The sequence below is a fragment of the Tenebrio molitor genome, chromosome 1 (genome assembly GCF_963966145.1).
Source record: "Tenebrio molitor chromosome 1, icTenMoli1.1, whole genome shotgun sequence".
In the NCBI taxonomy this organism is placed as follows: Eukaryota; Metazoa; Arthropoda; class Insecta; order Coleoptera; family Tenebrionidae; genus Tenebrio; species Tenebrio molitor.
This window is the reverse complement of record NC_091046.1, coordinates 24,183,538-24,203,879: the sequence shown is the minus strand read 5'-3', so window position 1 is coordinate 24,203,879 and position 20,342 is coordinate 24,183,538. Positions and strand designations below refer to the sequence as shown.

General features: G+C 34.0%; 1 protein-coding gene across 3 annotated transcripts in view; it reads left to right on the top strand.

The window, feature by feature from the left end:
* The window catches only part of Nmdar2 (NMDA receptor 2), a 268,077-nt gene that overhangs the window by 96,712 nt on the left and 151,023 nt on the right, over positions 1 to 20,342 (top strand). For all 3 annotated transcript variants that reach the window (XM_069037427.1, XM_069037444.1, XM_069037436.1), the window contains exon 3: positions 18,467 to 18,707. In XM_069037427.1, coding sequence (XP_068893528.1) covers positions 18,467 to 18,707 — 241 coding nt within the window. The remainder of the gene's footprint in view (positions 1 to 18,466; positions 18,708 to 20,342) is intronic.

Sequence of the window (20,342 nt, the reverse complement as noted above, 5' to 3'; positions counted from 1 at the left end):
TTATGGCAGGGCAATAGTAATTATTACGTCTGTTGAGATGCCGATACGCGACATAAACAGACCCCTGTCAATCATCATTTTCGTTCTATACCTGTCAGTTTACAGGGTAGTACTTGGACGAATTTACGATTAGGGGTTGTACTTGCGGTTTAAACCTATTGTCGGTGTTGTTAACGTTTATACAATGGTACCCTGCCATAAAACCGCTGCAGCTCTGGGAGAACTATATAACTAAATGAGACCTATACTATCTTGTAGAGGACATTTTGGGGCATAAGGAATGGTCATCTACAACTTTTTTTAATAGGACCGAACTTTGAAAACGGCCTTTATACGTAGTTGAAATGTAGTCCGAAAAACTACGTTTCTCGTAACATTTAACGCTGTGTTAATTCAACTATTGAAGCTATAATTATGATTTTCTGTATATTTGTAGTAAAAAGTACAGCGCTTCCAATAGTGAATCGGAAATTTCGCAAATATGGATAGTTTTGAAAAAAATAATTAATAAATTTAGATTAATCAAAAATGCGCATCGTAAACTTCACTCTGCTGGGACTGTGTTGTATCGTACGCTTCGATCGGTACGATTATACGATGAGTGTTAATAAATAATATAAATGGATTTAAACTGAACAAAATGGGTTTATTTACGAATTTGTGACAACTACAAGGCGTCTTGAACGTATAGCTGCTCAAGTAGAAGTGACGCTATTCAATACAAGTTTTGTGCAGCCTCTAAAGAAGCTGCAAGGGTAGCGGTCATAAACCCCCATCTGTGCGCAATATGAAATAAAATGTGGGTGGTCGAAGACAGGGACCTATGTGAAATGTTGAAAATTTCGATACACATGCAGCGAGTCAAATGTAACTGGGATATTGTAAAAGTTTTTAAAAAAAGAATTAAGTCAGTAGACCGTATACTTTTTGAGAAAATAATTTTTTTATTCGACGAGTACTTTAAATTTAAAAAAATGAAGTGTCCGGAATTTTTTGAGCGGCAGGGTATATCAACCAGTGACCATGTTGCTAGGTAACTTATATAAAACAGTGCGTAAGGTGAAAAAGTTATGTGCGTGAAATCGCATTTCACACACTGTTATGTATTGTTTCTATAGTTGCTATAGTACTAACAATGTAAAAAAAATACACGTAAGAAAATGACCCACTTCAAGTATGGATAACTATGCGCGAATATCAATTTTTTTAATCAATAATTATAGAAAAAAATATTTGAAACTAAACGTTGCACCATGTAATTTTTTTAACGTCAAAACAAGCTGAAATTGAATTGATGTATTTTACTCTTTGGGCTGGGAGTAGCAGACCGTTTAATCCTCTCACCGCAAGTTTGATTAAAATGAAATTGTACAAGACCGATTGTACGCAGTTCTATTTTTAAAACCTTTTTCACATCCTACACTACAGTCGGTTGCAAAAAAATCGAGTACATCATAAAAATCAAGAGCAATGGATTTTCCTATTTTTAACACATGTAAATCAGGCTTTTTTGACTTTTAACGGCACGCTTTTTCAATTAGGTTATGTGTGACACAAGGAATGTCATTATGTCTGACGTAAGAAATGAAAAGTTTTGACATTTTGCTTGTCTCGGTAACATTAAAATTGACAACAAGAAGGATGAATTAAACTATAGAAAATTTGATGTAAGTACTCCATCGATTGTACGTTTATCTCAAATGGTTCAATCATATTTATATTCCTCAATTTAAATTTAGTAGTTTTTATGTTCTAAATTATGAACATAACTCAATTTTTCTTTACTGGCACCAATAATAATAATAATAATAATAATAATAAACAACAAAAGCAAGCATATCTTTTAGATATAGCTGTTCCAAATTCACATAATATAACACAGACATATAACACAAAAATTAATCAATATTTAGAGCTGTCCGTTGCTATGAGAAATCTTTGGTGTTTAGAAAAAATTTCGATTTTACCACTTGTAATTTCAGCAACGGGAATAGTACCGCAATCTCTTTTTAAAAATTTAAAAATTCTGGATTTAGATAACACATTGGTAGTTGAAATTCAAAAAGGTATATTATTATACTCATGTCACATCGTGAGGAAATTCCTTAACATTGACACGGAACATAATACACAACAAAGTCAAAATGCGGAGGCGAGACGCCGGTAATTATGTTGATAAGCACTGCACTATTACTTGATAGTAATATCCGTAATAGTGTATGTACTCCGGCAAAATTGCCGTGCCGCCGGGTGGAGGTGGGATAGTATAATAATAATAATAATAATAATAATAATAATAAATTATACACATGAATTTAGCAGTTAAATTCAACTTATTAAAAGATACACAACAACCACATTATATTTATAAACCCGAAAGTTGTTTGGAAAATGACAATTACAAATTATATTTTGATCGTACAGTTTTAACGGACATTCATATTCAGCATAACAGACCAGACATTATTATTTTAAATAAACAACAAAAGCAAGCATATCTTTTAGATATAGCTGTTCCAAATTCACACAATATAACACAGACATATAATACAAAAATTAATAAATATTTAGAACTCTCCGTTGCTATGAGAAATCTTTGGTGTTTAGAAAAAATTTCGATTTTACCATTTATAATTTCAGCAACAGGAATAGTACCGCAATCTCTTTTTAAAAATTTAAAAATTTTGGACTTAGACAACAAATTGGTGGTTGAAATTCAAAAAGGTATATTATTATACTCATGTCATATCGTGAGGAAATTCCTTAACATTGACACAGAACATAAAACACAAAAAAGTCAAAATGTGGAGGCGAGACGCCGGTAATTATGTTGATAAGCACTGCACTATTACTTGATAGTATTATCCGTAATAGTGTATGTACTCCGGCAAAATTGCCGTGCCGCCGGGTGGAGCTGGGATACGAAAATAATAATAATAAGACATATAATACAGAATATAGCCTAAGGGAGTCCGTTTCGTTCCGTTATGGTTTGAGCAGGTGTCACTTTCGACGCTCACACAGAGTTGTCGACAATGTCGACAATGTCGACACTGCGTCAACAATATCGACAATGTCGGAAATTGTAATATGTAATGTGAGGTTATGTATGACTTAAATCTCACATGCACTGTCGTATACAGTGAGTTTTTTTTAAGGCTGGCCATAGGGTTTTACATGCTAATTTTTCAACCCCCTGTTAACTTTTGTTCCGATAAAAATATTCATACCTTTTTTGGAACAAAGTTGGAAGATTTTTTTTCCAACGTCAAGTCTGAAAATGACATTTCCATCACTCAATTTAGAGATGAAAGTAGGCGTTTGCATCACATGTGAGGAAAGTAAATCACTTCCCTCACTAGTGGGGAAAGTAAAACAAAAATTTGATCCCCATTTAGGTATGTACATACTTTCTTTAAAATAACGTTCAAATATACATTTGTAAGAATTCTTTATTAACAATTAGCACTTACAAAGATACTTAACTTTTTTTATCAGTATTATAGAAATTAAATGTACAATTTTTTACACGAATTAAAACTCCAAATGTTCCTGTTTTTTTTTTTCTAAATAACGTGTCGGTACAGAGCTTGACGTTGAAGCCAAACTAGCGCTTCTTGCTACTTGTCTCCATCTCAGTAACGCATTGTATTCCTTTCCGTAGCGTGCTCGAGATTTTATAGGTAATAACTCCAAAGATACCTAGTTCGCTGCTTCTTTAATTTCTGTATTTGGTAAATTTACAACACTATCTTCTACTTCCATCACAATTTGTTTAGTAAATTCTGATTGATTTTCAAGTTTTGGTAAAAACACGACTTGACATTCATTAATTAAATTTTATTGTTTACTGTGAGCATGGAAACGTGATTTTCAAATTTTACTTGTATGTTGATTTGTATAAAATAATAAATTGATAATACCTATGCAAGATAAACCGAAAGCTCTTGACGTTGGAAAAAATAGTATGTTATATACGTGAGGAAAGGTCCATTGCTAAACTAAACTCGCTATCGCTCGTGATCCAATTGTCATTCTCGTTTAGCAATGCATCCCTTTCCTCACTTATATAACAATATACTATTAAACTATCGGATAGATTACAATTGAATATCCCAAACTGTCGAAAAAGTTGTGAAAAAAATATTTTTTAGGGCGCCGAAATAATAGTACGTCGAGCGGCCGCCAGAGTAGCGCCATTGTCGGCTCAACCAGCACCTGACGATCTCCACTTTTGGACGCTTTCGGTGCGCTAAAAAATATTTTTTCCACAACTTTTTCGACAGTTTGGGATATTGAATTGTAACCTATCCGATAGTTTAACAAATCTTCCAACTTTGTTCCAAAAATACACTCACCGGCAGAAAAAGCGGAACACCATTATTATTTAAAAATCTATCGTCGCGGTATGTGGTTGCTCTTTTTCAATCAGTCTTTTGAAACTTTGTAACAGCTCGGTGACGACTAGCAAGAGAAGCCTCAATAGCATTAGCTGCATAACGGAAACAACAACAGTCTTCAACCAAAGCTACTGCTCTGGCAATATTTACACCAGCTAGAGACATTTTTTTACGTTCTGCACTTAAATTCGAAGTTAACAACAATAAAAAATTACAAAAGTTATAAAAATCTAACCAGGTTGCTTGATTATTATAAAAATGGTAAATTTAAGAAAAGAAGGTTTTTAAGCAAAAAAGTTGTTTTTATGCGAAATTGCTAATAAAATAGCCTATGCTAATGTTCAAGGTTATGTTTGCTATCATCGCCTCCTTGTCAAAATACATCAAAACAGGTATTATAGGAATAATTTGTTGTTGACTAATTAGTGTTCCGTTTTTTTTTGCCGGTGAGTGTAGTTTGAATATTTTCATCGGAACAAAAGTTAACAGGGGGTTGAAAAATTAGCATGTAAAACCCTATGGCCAGTCTTAAAAAAAAACTCACGGTAGGTATATGCCAACAATTTATTATACAACATTCACAATTATTTCAAATTCGAAATGTCTATGAAAATCTGACATTTAAGTTGGCAATCAATAATCAATATTGTGATTTAGCATAATAAATCTATTTTAGGTTATAATTGAATTGTACTAAATCAATTACGGAATTGACAACAAGACGAATATTTAATAACGAAAGGTCATATGACGAGACCTGACGCCAAACTAACAAAAAAATATCTTGGCCTGCTGCGTGTTTAAATCAATCGTGAACAGCTATTTTTTTTAATACAATTGCTCCTACTCGTACTTCATATTAGCTGTGATAAGTGTCATAGGTAGCTGTGATAAGTGTCATAGGTAGACAGGCAACTATGTAAATACAGAAGCTTTGTGCGGATGCCGGGTGGCATCGGAGAACAACTAACTGAAAGCCGTCAAAGGGTCTGCAAATTGTTTTCTTGGTGTTGCATTTTTTAGGATATTTATGTGACTGAAGGCCAGACTAATAAACCGATGGGACACCAGATGAAGATGTTGGTACCGACTGTTTCATTGTAATTTTACCTTAAAAATGTTTTACCATAAGGGTCATTTTTGTCTCATTCATAATTCTTGTCAAATCAAGTAGAAACTCCGAACGCACAGTCCTTTCCTCAATTACAGGGATCGTTCTTAGTAAATTCAGATTTAATTGTAATACTTTGGGAAATACACCTACACAATGCCTCTTCCTGTATGTGGTGAATATTATAGTTTTATTAGATCGGCCTTCAGAGTCAAATAAATATCCTAGCTAATTGTCGACGCGTCGACAATGACATAGTCGACACAAATTGTCGACACCGCCCATCCCTGATTAGTGCAGCATTATTTCCGTGAGGTCGAAATTGGGCAAATGCATTGGCCAGCAAGGAGTTCAGATCTAAACCTCATCGAGTAATTGTGGGATCCTACAGATAAAAAAGTTAAAAGGTTACCAAATCCACCAACAACTCTTCATCAGCTGTCTTTGGGTCTAACTCAAGTTTGAGAAGAAATTAAGCAAACAGTTATATAAAACCTCATTTTAAGCATGAGACAATGTTGTGAAGCTGTAATAAAGGCACGGTGTGCCAACACGCACTATTAAAAGTTAAATTTCTTTGTTTTCTCCGGATTTGATTTTTTTTATTTTTTTGTTTTCTTGATTTCTTTGTTGTGTTCTGATTATTGTAGTGTTTACTTTTATAAATCTACTTCTTTAATACTTTACAGTTCGAAATGTTGTAACTGAAAATAAATTTGGCTCAAAAACACGAGTTTTGAAATTATGCGATAATTTTGGCGCGCAGTGTATAATAATAAGACATATAATACAAAAATTAATAAATATTTAGAACTCTCCGTTGCTATGAGAAATCTTTGGTGTTTAGAAAAAATTTCGATTTATAATTTCAGCAACAGCAAGGTTGGTAGAACTGACTAATTTGTATAATAGGTTGCCTCGTTTCCATTTAAAGCAATAGTCTGAATTTTTTCCCCCCGCAAAAGTTACTCGTGACGTCACAGTGTACTAAACTTTTACTACAGAGTCTGTCGATCATGCATTAGGTGTTCCTTCGCTAGAATAAATCCCAAAAAGCCACCCAATAAACTCCACGGAGCTTATAAACCTTAGGTTCTATTCGAACACCCAAAATTTCTGGGTTGATTTTACGTCACGAGTTACTTTCCCCCCCGCCCCGCAATTTTCAACGAGGCAACCTATTATACAAATTAGTCAGTTCTACCAACCTTGAGCAACAGGAATAGAACCGCCATCTCTTTTTAAAAATTTAAAAATTTTGGACTTAGAGCACACATTGGTGGTTGAAATTCAAAAAGGTATATTATTATACTCATGTCATATCGTGAGTAAATTCCTTAACATTGACACAGAACATAAAACACAAAAAAGTCAAAATGTGGAGGCGAGACGCCGGTAATTATGTTGATAAGCACTGCACTATTACTTGATAGTATTATCCGTAATAGTGTATGTACTCCGGCAAAATTGCCGTGCCGCCGGGTGGAGGTGGGATATGAAAAATAATAGTTTAGGCAGAATATAGCCTAAGGGAGTCCGTTTGAGCTCAGGGACGCGAGGGTCGCGGGTTCGATTCCGACCCAGGGCGCAAAAAAAAGGCTATATTCTATCTCGTGATTCGGAAGTCACGTTAAGCCATTGGTCCCGGTCTATTGAGTTGGTCATCATGCCCCTCATAGATTTGTAAGCCAATCCTAGACTGTGCAACAAATTTTTTAGGCAGAATATAGCCTAAGGGAGTCCGTTTCGGCTCAGGGACGCGAGGGTCGCGGGTTCGATTCCGACCCAGGGCGAAATTTAAAAAAATTTAAAAAAAGGCTATATGCTGTCTCGTGATTCGGAAATCACGTTAAGCCATTGGTCCCGGTCTATTGAGTTGGTCATCATGCCCCTCATAGATTTGTAAACCAGTCCTAGACTGTGTAACAATTTTTTTTTTTGTAATTACAGCAGACTTCGGTCTGAAAACGATTTAAAGGGATTTAAAATAAATGAGATCAAAACTGCACCTTTTGAGTCCCCATATCTTCAAATCTAAGAGGTATAGCATTTTTTAATTATTTTTCTCATTGTTTTCTAACATGAGTTGACAAAATGCCTCATTAAGTTGTTCCCCGAATTTTGGAGCACCCAGTAAAGCAACATTGGTAAATTTTAAAACATAATCGCACCAAATGTTACAAAATATAGTTTATTTTTTAATCAAAGAACCACAACACCGCAATTTACTCACAAAATAGAGGTGACAACATTGTACACTTTTGACATAGGGTGAAAAATCTCATCATATAAAAATTGAGGTTATTAGAGATATTAGTAGCGCAGCATGTTAATAAAGTTAATAACAACTAATTTGAGAGTTTAATAAATGTCTTACTTTGCGAGGCATTTTTAATAACACGTTCAAATTTTAGCTGCGAGTTTGCGTACTTTCAAGGACATTAAAAATGACGGACGTTGGCTGGTATAGCCAATAGATATCATTAAATTCCCTAAATTTAGTAAAATTTTATATTTACAAACCTAAATCAACAGGTCGTGGTTCTTTGATTAAAAAATAGACTGTATTATCTATTCACTTTGATTGTGACCACAACGAAAAACATAGTAGGCGCTGTTTAGCTGTGTGCTGCATACGTTTTACACTAAATATTTGTATGGTGTGAACATGATGTGAAAATGTCAGAATTGTCAAAACTTGACCATGGTAGTAAAGCAATGATTTTAATGTATTTATCAATATTAATAACGGAAATCAATATTTGAAGTAGGAGAAACTAAAAACGTCTCTCTGATTCTGTGATCACGTCTGTTGAAATGTGGAGTTATATCCAGGTACCTACAGATTATTTAACGTAAAAACTTCGAAATCACCTCATGCAATTCTCGATATTAATGAAGAACGAAGGAAATGGTAATTTGGCAGTAAGACAAACGCGAAAAATGCCTGGTATAAAGGTAATCAGAACTTTCAATTAGCATTGATTAATACAAATATTTTCTAATCAGACAGAAAGTTCAAAAAATGATTTACAGGGGATGAAAAGGCTGAATGTATCAAACTACAACACTTACTAGCCAAAATGTACAACAAAAAAGCACAAATAGAGTTAACTTCATTGGTAATGTTCGTTTTTGTGAGTTGTTTTCCCGTTGGCTTCAATAAATGTCTCGAAACAAGTCAATATTAACGGTTTGGTCCCAACTTTGAGAAGACGACGTGGCATTTTCTTTTTGAATTCTAAAATTTTGTACCAAAACTCAATTTTATAGATATGCGCACAGTGTACGTCGAAAAACGTTTGCGCAAGTCGTTCTCTGTTGTGTCTTCTGTAAGCATGACGTTTCTGTCAAAATGGCGCCTCGGAGAGTTGCCAACTGCGACTGGATTTAGTGTTATCTAAAATTCCCTATCAATAACCTAGCAACTGAAAAGTTACTACGGAGTGGTCACAATCAAAATGCATAGATTATACAGGTTTATTCACGAGAGGGGTACTTCTGAATTTTTATTTTGCCGCAACCAATAATACCAATGGCAGTAATTACTAAATCAAATGTGTTATTTCTTTTAAATTAGAAACAAAGTAAGTTGGATAGATTTGTTAGAAATGTCAGATTGGCAGATAACCTGTATTTAATCAAAATTCAACAAATAAATTAACAAATTAAGTTAACGTAAAAGGTGTTTGAATTGTCTACCATCGGCTTGAAAACATCCGCAGCGGCGACAGAATTCCACACTCTCCATAAATGAGGAGCATGTCAGTTTTTTCGTCGTTATTGTAAAAACAATTTTTTCAAATTGACAACGACTGTGTGCTCTAACGTCAAAGAGAAAGGACTAAGAGCCATCGTTGATTCAGTTATAATTATTTTCAAAATTTGAAATGAAGATATTGTTGCAATGTGTATAATGGGTTGTGGCAAAAAGAAATTCAGAAATACCCCTCTCGTGAATAACCCTGTATGCTGAAAATGTTCACCATTTTGTTCTAAGCACAAACGGGCCCTTCGTTTAACTCCCCTGATAGCATTTTGTAACATGATTTGATTGTTATCGATTTTTAAATAAGTGTATCGATTCAAAAAGACCTACGGCTTCAGTTCCAGCGCCAACTTTAATAACAAATTCAATGGATTACTCGATACTACTGTCTCTCTATCTTTTTGGTGGCCGTCCTGGAGGTCTCGATCCATGTGGCTTATCATTCATACAGATTTTCACAATTTTGTCGTTAGGTATTCTTTGGACATGTTCCCTACCCATTCTTCGTCTTTGTCTACCCCATCTGACTACGCCTTCTGTTACAAAGTGTCTATAAAAGAACTTTTTTCAAGAGTCCTGTGGAATTGTGAGGTTCCATAGTTTTATTGTGTCGAACTATGTCGAGCCGTTAAAGCTGTCAAATCAGAAGTCACCAGACAAATGTAAAATTATTATATCGCGCGTTCAAATAAATCCTGGGCTGGGAAGACGTTGGAAACCGTCAATTGTTGTGCTTTTTTAAAGCGTAGATTAATTGGAGCATATTGACAGTTAACCTAAAATTTAGAGCCAAAGAAATCTTTCTTTTTTTTCTTTCTTTGCAATGTTTTAAATTAAAAATAAAATAACTCAACGATTCTTATTCACGAAGCGAATATCTAAGGTTCTAAAGGCATCCTTTGCTGAAAACAAACATGTTCAATTATGTCCCGATTAAACATAAACAAATATCATTCCTGTCAAACGGCGGGAAATTCAAACTTTACACTGTTCTAAACGGTTTAATTTTTCCAACGCCTACTCAGCCCAGGATTTCATTTGAACACGCGATAGTAAAAATAATGTAAGAAGTCCCGCGGCAAAAATGCGAACTAATAAATGTTTCTATGCCAATGAACAAGAATTTTGAAAGTAAACTCCATCCATTTTTAATATGCATTACTGTTAGGATTTTTTTTTGTATTGCAATGAAAGTGTTTTATTTTTTCTAATATTGAACATTCAAAGCGGGCGTTTTGAATTTGTCAAAATATTTGACACTGTTAGATTATAATTATTGAAAAAAATTCGATTAAGTAGCGATATCATGGAGGCCACAGGCAGTGTTATAAAGAGAAAATGCCTCACTTTAGAGATAAAACAAAGTGTTGACCGGTGTTTTAGAAACATTTGGGAGGTAAATGGGCCAAATTTGGGGAGGATGCCAGTTTGCGAATGGTTGGTGACATTTTTGTCGTAAGTTGATAAATCCACTTTTAATTTGAATTTATCTATTTAAAATGTTAGCTTCAATCTCCTACAGATATCTGAAGGAAAAGTACGGAGTAATTTCTGGATCGGGGCACAGAATGGAAAGGACGCACAGTGAAGAAATATTTACGCCGTTGTGCGCTTTTTTTAATTACAAGACCGCCGGCTTTCAGGCTTGACTTGAGAGGGTTTGCTCCTGAGCCCTATTCATTTTGAATGTATCATGCTTCCACTCTGTGTCCTGCTCTGAAATCTTTTCGTTAAAATCTGTTTATGTTTATTAAGGTACCTAGTTGCTGGTTTCAATGCCGGTATTATATTAACCTGTAGATAGACTACCTACGTCCACTGATAGAATGCAGTTTTTTAAACATCCTTAGATAACAAAATTCCCAAACCATAACATTGAAATATTAACAAAGTATCATAGATTGTGTTGGTAATATCTTGAAACATTCGCGCCACTGATTCTCATTGGTTGTTATGAAACCCATGCGAAAAATAAATTCTATGACATTTTAAATTTGAAACTGTCATGCTGTCAAGTGGTTTAAGCATGTAGAAATGCGATTTTCCTTCTTTAGAGCTTTGGTTTACGTTTCTCTGGTTTTAAAAATTATTAATTTTCACCGTGTTGCTGTTTTGATCTGTTCCGTTGCGATTTTTTGTTGATTTTTTTTTGAATTTGTGAAGTGAGTGCGTGCCTCAAGAATTTAGCATTATGAACACTTTAAGTGACATTACAAATATCGAAAATGAGACAGAGGTAATTTTTGTTCATGCATTAAATATTAATCTCATGTTTGTGTTTAGCCATTTTCGAAAAAAGCTGGAAATTTTAATTTCATTACCCAGCTTTTTTCGGAAATTCGAAAATGTATTGTATTGTATTTTTAATTCCGTCGGGCACATTATCGCTCGTGAAATATACTGTATTAATAAAACCTAATACATATATTAATACTAGTAGGTATACTGAAGTTTTCTTTCGTCTTTCCTAAAATGCAGAATAATAATAAGATATCACGTGTAGGTAAACCTGCTCTTTCAATTTTTTTAAATTTCGCGCCGGATCTATTTGTTGTAGCGTTGAGTGAACATTTTTAGTAACATTTATGTCAAGCAATCTATGAGTAGACAGAGTATACCATGTTTTAAGTAAAATATTCAAAACTAGTTTACTTTGCTTGATTGCGGGACTCGATTAGAGATTTGTCAAAAATGACAATGACATACGTTTTTTCGCTCGCAACTTTGTAGGATCACGAAAAACTAAGTGCGAATCGGAATTTCGTCGTGGAACTTGTACATTTCGAAGTAAAACATATAACCTCTTCAAAATACACATAACCTGAATTATTATCTGTGACATTGCATTTACAGTAGAAAAAAGCTGTATCCTATTACACCACAAAAGTTACTAAAATCACTAGATTTAGTAGTGTATAGTCTGTCTCAATTCTAAATTTCCACCAACACTGTATTCTACGTTGGAAATACAACCGGCAACACTGTTTGGTGAAAAATGCATCAGATTGTATTTGTTAGGTTATCTGTCAATTTTCAACAATATTATGATGCTCTAAAATATCAGCGACATTTTATGTCGTCAAATTTACCTAACTTATTAAAAAACATGACGTTCAAATTGCAAAAAGGCATCTTAACATATGGAAAAAACTGTAATAAATCGACTTTTGAGGTGAACTCTATAATTTTGAAATTAACTGTACCGGGTGGGACATCGTATACGCGCACGCGAGAAATCGCGACTTCTAATTAAATAAAATTTTCGAAATTTTTCAAACTTATATTGGTAAGGTACATTTCATAATTTTTTGATAATTTTTCACTTACAAACAAAGCCAAAAAAAGTAAAATGTAAATTTCAACCAAAAAGTCAAATTCTGATTTTTACACTAACCTACCCAGATTCACTTCCTATAATTATTTACGAAATCAGCGGAAAAAAACACCAATTAGATTTTGAATTAAACGCAGTTTTACATTTCAACTTTCAAAATCATTTTTATTTATGACCTGCTACTTGTGCTGTCGTAAATTTAGGTGACAATGGAAACTGTCAATTTTATGGCAAAAAGGTTTAAAACGGTCGGCAATACCTTTTGTTGGGAAATTATACCATTGTGCCATAAATCACGCGCCTGGTTTGCGTTTAAATACAAAAGCGAATTATTTAGCTAACCAAGTCAAAATTTGTAATTGTGCTACCAGGGTTTGATGCGCTAACAGATACAGATTCATTTAATGTAAAAACTTTATAGGTACGAGTAAATTAACAGTTAATTTCAGAAAACTAATAAAACTGTCACGGCCTTATTTATTAACAAAAAAAAATTAAAAATTCTCAAATATACCTTATCAATAATTAGTTAGCTATATAAAATTTCGACAATTTAATTTAATTAGAAGTCGCGATTTCTCGCGTGCGCGTATACGATGCCCCACCCGGTACATTCAAAACAATAAGTCTACGTTTAAGACGTTGTCATTCGTTTGAACAATTCAAGCCAATTCAAACTCTAAATTTTCATTTTTGCAAGTGTCGAAAAGGTAAGAAACTTTAAAAATGTATGGGCCGTATGATTTCCCATTCCCTTAAGCCTTTCATTAGGTAAATAATTGATTAGAAAGTATATACCAAGCACTATGTTAGACAAAGACAAAACAATTTAACGACGTTCTTTAGCTTTAATGAAAGGGAAATCATACGGCCCACTGTGTTCAACATAGACCTAACGAAGCATTTTAACCTACAGTTAACGTTAACTGGCGTTGGTGAAATCAGCCCTTAATGTATTATTTTTCCGATAAATATTTTTATGTTCGATTGTGTTATAATTCATGATTTATGATATCGTTTGTCGTCCATAAACTAGCTCTTTATGGACGGCGCGGCGTCCATAATTATAGTAAAATGAACGCTTGTCAATTTTGGGTATAACTTCAAAATAAACGTCAAAATAACAAAGTTTCATAATAATTATATTTCAGGAATGCATAGAATTAACAGTAAACTTTGCAGTAAAGTAAACAACTTCGTAACCGCCGCAACAAAAACAGAACACTTCTGAATTATTATAATCTATTTTTTTTTTGTATCAAATAGAAACTTAACTTCACAGTCGAACATAAAGCTTTGTATGTAATTCGTACATAATTAGGCTTTATTCTATTTTGGTCAAATGAGGGCATAAATTGGCCTTTACGGCACAGATCTGTCAAAAATCTGCCAAGCAACGGTTGGTTTAATTAATCAAACAATGGTATCAAACATTATTTTATTAAAGAAAATCATACATTGTATACACAGTAACCCTAACAACATCAAAATAGCTAACTAAATTTGCATGGACACAACTTTGTTGATTTCCTTTAAGGAATATTAAATATTTGTTTGGATCTTTTAGAAATTTTAAAATAGAATAAAACGTATGTACCACGGGCATAATTGTCGATTATGGCCCTCGGGAATTAAAAAGCCCTCGTTCCTCGGGCTTTAATCATTCCCTCGTGCCATAATCTCCTGATTATGCCCTTAATACATAAATAACTATTGTTAACTCGCCCTATTTATTGGCCTCGCTTGCAAGCTCGCTCTGCCATAAACTATAGAGTCGTCCACAAACACGTACACAGTCAAACTTCGTCATATACAGGGTGTCCCAGAACTCGCGGATCAAATTTAAAGTGTATATTCCTTGATGGTCATGAAGGTAAAAAACGTTAAGAAAAATGTTCAGGGTGCAACAGCTTTTTAGTTATGAATTATTCAAATTGACCAATCGAGATCGATCTAATTTTCCCTTCACGAGAAAATTGAGTATCTTCCCTCAATTGCCAAGCAACGTGTAATACGTATGAATAATCAAATTATTTTCAATATTTATCTGGTCGACTTGTCGGAACAGACGTCAAAAATGACAGCTACTTTTAAAATAACCAAAAATTGATAGATTGGGATAATATAGCTAAAGGCAGGCAAAAAAATGTTTAGAATCTTCACCAGGGAAAGGAAGAAGTTTCTTCTTTGGCAAGAACGAAATGTGGTTTGTTATGATTGAAAATTTGCTAACCTAGAGGGGTATGGAAAATTGACTGTAGGGGTACGATGAATTGAAACTTTGTTGATGGAAGGATTGGAAGGTAGGTATAATGGAATGGCGGCGTAGCACTAAGTAAGTACTATTTACTACCTTAAAAATCTTAGTAAAAAGTGAAATTTGCAGTGCCTGTGAAGTGAACCGGAATCACAAGAAATTTGTCCTGACCTGTGCATACATTCTGCATCTGCAACGGATTAGCGAAGAGCTGCACGAGCGGGACGCGTCCACGCGTCATCGTCGAAATGAAAGAAAAAACTTTTATATGCCATTCACGATGTTTTGGCATAAGGGGAGGCCATGGAAAAAGTGCATTTAAGTTGGCAGTCAAGCTGTCTGTTGAATTAGGTTATGTTTTTCTAAATTTGAGGTTATAAACTGCGTCATTGTCTAGTGCATTGTTGTCAGTTTTACTAGTTTGCAATATAACAATACTCACACATTTTTAATCCAATTTAACCAAACAGGAAACTGACTTGAACAGACTACAGAATAATACGGACCGGGTCCGAAAGACGAAGTGGCTCCTGTTAATTTATGTACTACTTAGATAACCCACCTATACAGTGTCTTAACCAACCAGTTAGTAACTTCTCAATGAATTTTTCATTTCAGCCAAAACATTCCTAGAACTATATTGTATAAAATCTTGTACCTACTTATTAAGCCTTACTTTATTCGAATCTTTCTGCAAAATATTTACACACCCATCGTCTATGACAAAAAAGAACAAAACTATTCAACTTCGATAATTTCATTAGAAAATTCTGAATCATCATTACCTGCATCAAAATCTCAATCAAATTCCGACTCAGATTCTCCTAATGAAATTATTAAAGGAAGAACGTTTTCAAATGAAAGATTTCACATTAATTTTGCCCAATCTTCCGAAATAAGTTCTTCACAATATCTACAAAAATATTGGCAAATTTCAGGAGTATATTTCAAAATAGACTCAAGCCATAAATTCACAACTATCGCAAAGTTATAATAGGTCTTACAAAACCCCTGTGTCATTTCAATTGGGTCGTTGTTTCTTCCTTCACTATCCGTGCTACATATTTATCTTGTACTCACCTACGATTCAATTTATACACAAAAAGAACTTGACTTCATTGTAACCTACTGAAAATATGTTCTGCAGTCTAATACAAACACCATCAATACGTTTTAAAGTCTCTTGATTATGATTACGGTAAATTCGGCAACATGTTACGTTCATTTTGATAGGTCCGCATGTCAGGCACTTTAGTGACAGCAGAGATGACAGAAATCAAACATGTATCCAACGTTAAAAAATAAAATCATAGCCTCCCCTTATGCCAAAACATCGTGAATGGTATATAGGTTAGCATTCTTGGCGTTGCAAAAAGCTGGAGTTACACGTTGGTTTTGAACAAAAGATCAAGCACAGTGGGAGTTCTGAAAGACAGAAGACAAAACTGGATTGAACTAACCTATTTTAGCTTCATTGTTAGTAAAAATTTAAGACCAAATTTTATAATTTAAACGATGTAGAATGCAACAAATAAAATAAGAAACATGGAAAATAAAAAATAAGTTATAACAAGTGTTCAAAATGACCACCTTCCATGTCAAGGCATAAGCGAGCTCGTTTTATTAAATTTTCCCTTGCCAATCTAATCATATTTGGAGTAACAGTAGCCAGTGCTTCATGAATTCGGTCATTTAGTTCTTCTAAATTATTGACAGGTTCGCGATAAATATAGTTCTTCAAATGACCCCACAGAAAATAATCCAAAGATGTGAGATCCGGCGATCTTGCAGGCCAATTTACAGGTCCACCTCGACCTATCCACGAATTTGGATATCTTCTGTCAAGTATTTGCCGCACTTGCCTAGAGAAATGTACCGGAGCTCCATCGTGTTGAAACCACTCATTCAAGAAATGTTGTAGTGGTACATCTTCCAACAATTCCGGCAAATCTTGTTCTAGGAAATTCATGTAATGTTGTGCGTTTAGGCACGCAGGAAATTCAAATGGTCCAACTATTGAATCCCCCAAAATCCCTGCCCATAGATTTATGGTAAACCTATGTTGAAACCGCCCTACATGTTTTGCATGAGGATTCTCCTCGGCCCAAATGTGGTAGTTATGACAATTAAAGGTTCCTTCTCGAGAAAACAGAGATTCGTCGGTAAATAAAATATTATTTACAAAATTAGGGTCGGCATCATGTTGTTGCAATAACCAGGTACAAAAGTTGACTCGTGCTTCATGATCTTCTGGTATTAAATTCTGCACACGTGTATAATGATATGCATGTCGTCTATTATCCCGTAAAATGCGCTGAACAGTGCTCTTGGAGGTATTAACCATATTTGCGACAGTTCTTATACTTATTTGACCGTTGTCATCAAAACCCTGAAGAACAGCATCTTCAGTCTCTGGCCTTCTAGCTTCTCGCGGAGGACCACCAATTTCTTCTCTTGTAGGCATCAAAGATCCAGTATCTCGAGCACTACTGACCAACCGAAGAAACACATTATAATTTGGATGTGGCAAACGTTGTGGAAAACGTATTGCGTATTGTCTTGCAGCCTCACGTGCACTGCGCCCGCACTCTCCATAAAGTATGAGCATTTCGGCATACTCTGCAGCTGTATACATGATTTTAGTGTGAAATTTGACAATCTCCAATCAAATTATAACTTGACGTTTGTCAAAATGTTCACAGTTGCCCAAACATTTACTGGAAATTCCATACCATTCTTACTAGGATTATGTTGCTAGGCAATTCAAACTGTTGGATAAATTTACCTGAAATCCAAATTAACAGCGTACTTCTGATTGGTCAACTTTAATTATTTATTACAAAAAATCTATTATACCCTGGATTTTTTTTTAAATGATGAACCATTTTTTTAGTTTCCAGCTCTACAAACTGTTTTGTTAATACAATGGCCGGCAATAAAAACTAGCCATCACTTTTGTGTTACGTTAAAATCTAAATGTGCAATTAATACTTTTTTGACACTGACATTTAAATGATGGCTAGTTTTTTTTGCCGGCCATTGTACATTTATTTGTTTTATTGGAAATGATTTTCACGACATTTTATACCATATGAACAGGACCGAGGAAGAAAAAGTACTGGGCACAAGTAGAAAATTCGTGAAAACATTTTTAGGGGTCATCAGTTTATTTCTCTTTCAGTTTTCTTCAAATTCATTTTACAAACTTTTGACATAACGCTTTTAATATTCACGTTTTGTGTGATGAAAGCCTTAGCAACGGCCACAGACATAGTGATATTTTATTCAAATTTCTAAAATAAATAAATCAAAAAGAAACTATGCAATTAAAAATAACTTTGAGAGTGGAAACAATATTATAAACAATTCGGGAGATAAATGTTTACCAGTCTCTCACTATTGCTAGCCCTCGCTGTCGCTCTGGCGCAAAAACGTCCTCAACTGATAAATATTACTTACTTCTCTTAATGTTTAAATAACTGTTCTGTTTAAAGAACCATACATTCATACTAATGTGATCACTCATAAAAATAATTCAGAATGTAATAATGTATCTTAGTAAAACCACATTTACTGACTCCTTGTGTTCTTTCAGGATCGTTTTAAATTTACTATTCTGAACGCAGTACTTGTTTCGCATCATCGAGACTTGGCTGCACTTGTGGATTCTGAAGCTCGCGTAATGCTACTATATTGTACGAGTCAAGAAGCTATAGATATACTTACGGCTGCTAAGGATTTCCATCTCACTGGAGAAAATTATGTTTGGGTTGTAACACAAAGCGTTATTGCAAACCCACTTGAAGCACCAGGACAGTTTCCAGTCGGCATGTTAGGTGAGTTCAGTACACTTGATTAACTTCTCTTTTTGTTTTTCGATACTTTATCCCTATGCGATAAAGATGTTCTATAATTAAAATAGTTCAAATAAGTAAAATGAATTCCAAGAACTCTTGTTTACTCAGTATTGTTCAAAGATAATTATGTGTCCTTAATTTTGCCAAGTCGCAAACATTATTATATTCAGCCACAGCTTTCACTAAATTATGACAGTTCTGTATGTCAATTGTCTTTATAATAACATAAAAAAGAATCATATGTACTCGTAACTTACAACGGTCGGTAATGAGGCAAGGACGTTAGTTAGTAAATGTATTTCTTTTTTTTTATTTAAAAAAATATTTCTTACCTTGTCTTTATTTCTATTTATTATATCGGGTGTGTCAAAAAGATCGGACAGGCGTTTTAGTATAACATTAGCATAACATAGACCACGATTTTGTACCAAAAACTATTCTGCAGCTTTCAGTTAAAGAAAAAACTCCCAGAAAGTGAAAATCAAAATGTCATCAACGCAATAGGTAACTGAAAATACCGTATGTAGTTGTCATGGTTACATTTTTTTTCTCTCAGTCGTTGGTCAAAACGTCTAATAAATTACATTCACACTGGAGTGGCTTCCGTTAGGAAAACGCATGGTGTACGTCTGTGCAGCTAAATGCCGCGTTATTTTCTGCCGCAGCAAGAGCAAAATATACATATTATAATATTCTTCTGCGGTAAAACTGATTTTGAAAACAATTTGAAAACTCACAATTTCATTGCATTTATTTTATAAAGGTGATATTTTTTTCGTTGCTATGATATGTTAGCAATGTTGCCGCGTTTGAAAACTACTCCCCCACACCAAATTTCATCATATTTAACACAGACGAAGAAACGGATTTCAAAAGTATTCGTGAAAGGAATTTTTGGATATCTGCTGAAGGCACCTTTGAAAGCTGACACATTAACACACAATATTATGGTGTTCTAAAATATCAGCGACATTTTATGTTGTCAAACTTACCTAACCTATACAGTGAGCGGCAAAAGTATGGAATAAATTAATTAAAAATTAAACAAAATTTTTTTCAAAAAAATCTTTGGACAGGTCAATTTTAATTTATAAAAATACATGTTTTAGTATCAAACAAAATTCCAAGCAGTCATTTGTTTTGGAGTTATGACGTCATCGATAGTTTTTTTAAATGGAAACCCCCTATTTTTTTTCTTGATGCTGATAGCCCTTTTAATTGTCTAAATGACAGTATAAAAATTTTGTTATCTTACATAAGGAAATTTTTGAGAAAAAAAATAATAAAGTTGGAAAAAATAAATTTTATAACGAACAAAAACAAGTCAAAAAATCAAGTAGGTAAATCAAACAGTCAAATGTTAATGTCAGTTTCATTCGTATGTGTTAATTGTTTTAGAAAACGTTTTCGAAAATGACTCATTTAACAAAAACACAACGTTTAGAAATTTTAATTTTGATTAGGTGCGGGGATAAAACTAGATAAAACTAAAACAGGGGAAATTTCTTCATAAACTTGCTTATTATCAACAACTTGGGGGATGGCAATTCGAACATTTAATTTAATTTTAAGTACCTATTAACACAGTTTTTCACTTGTTTTTGTTAGTTACAA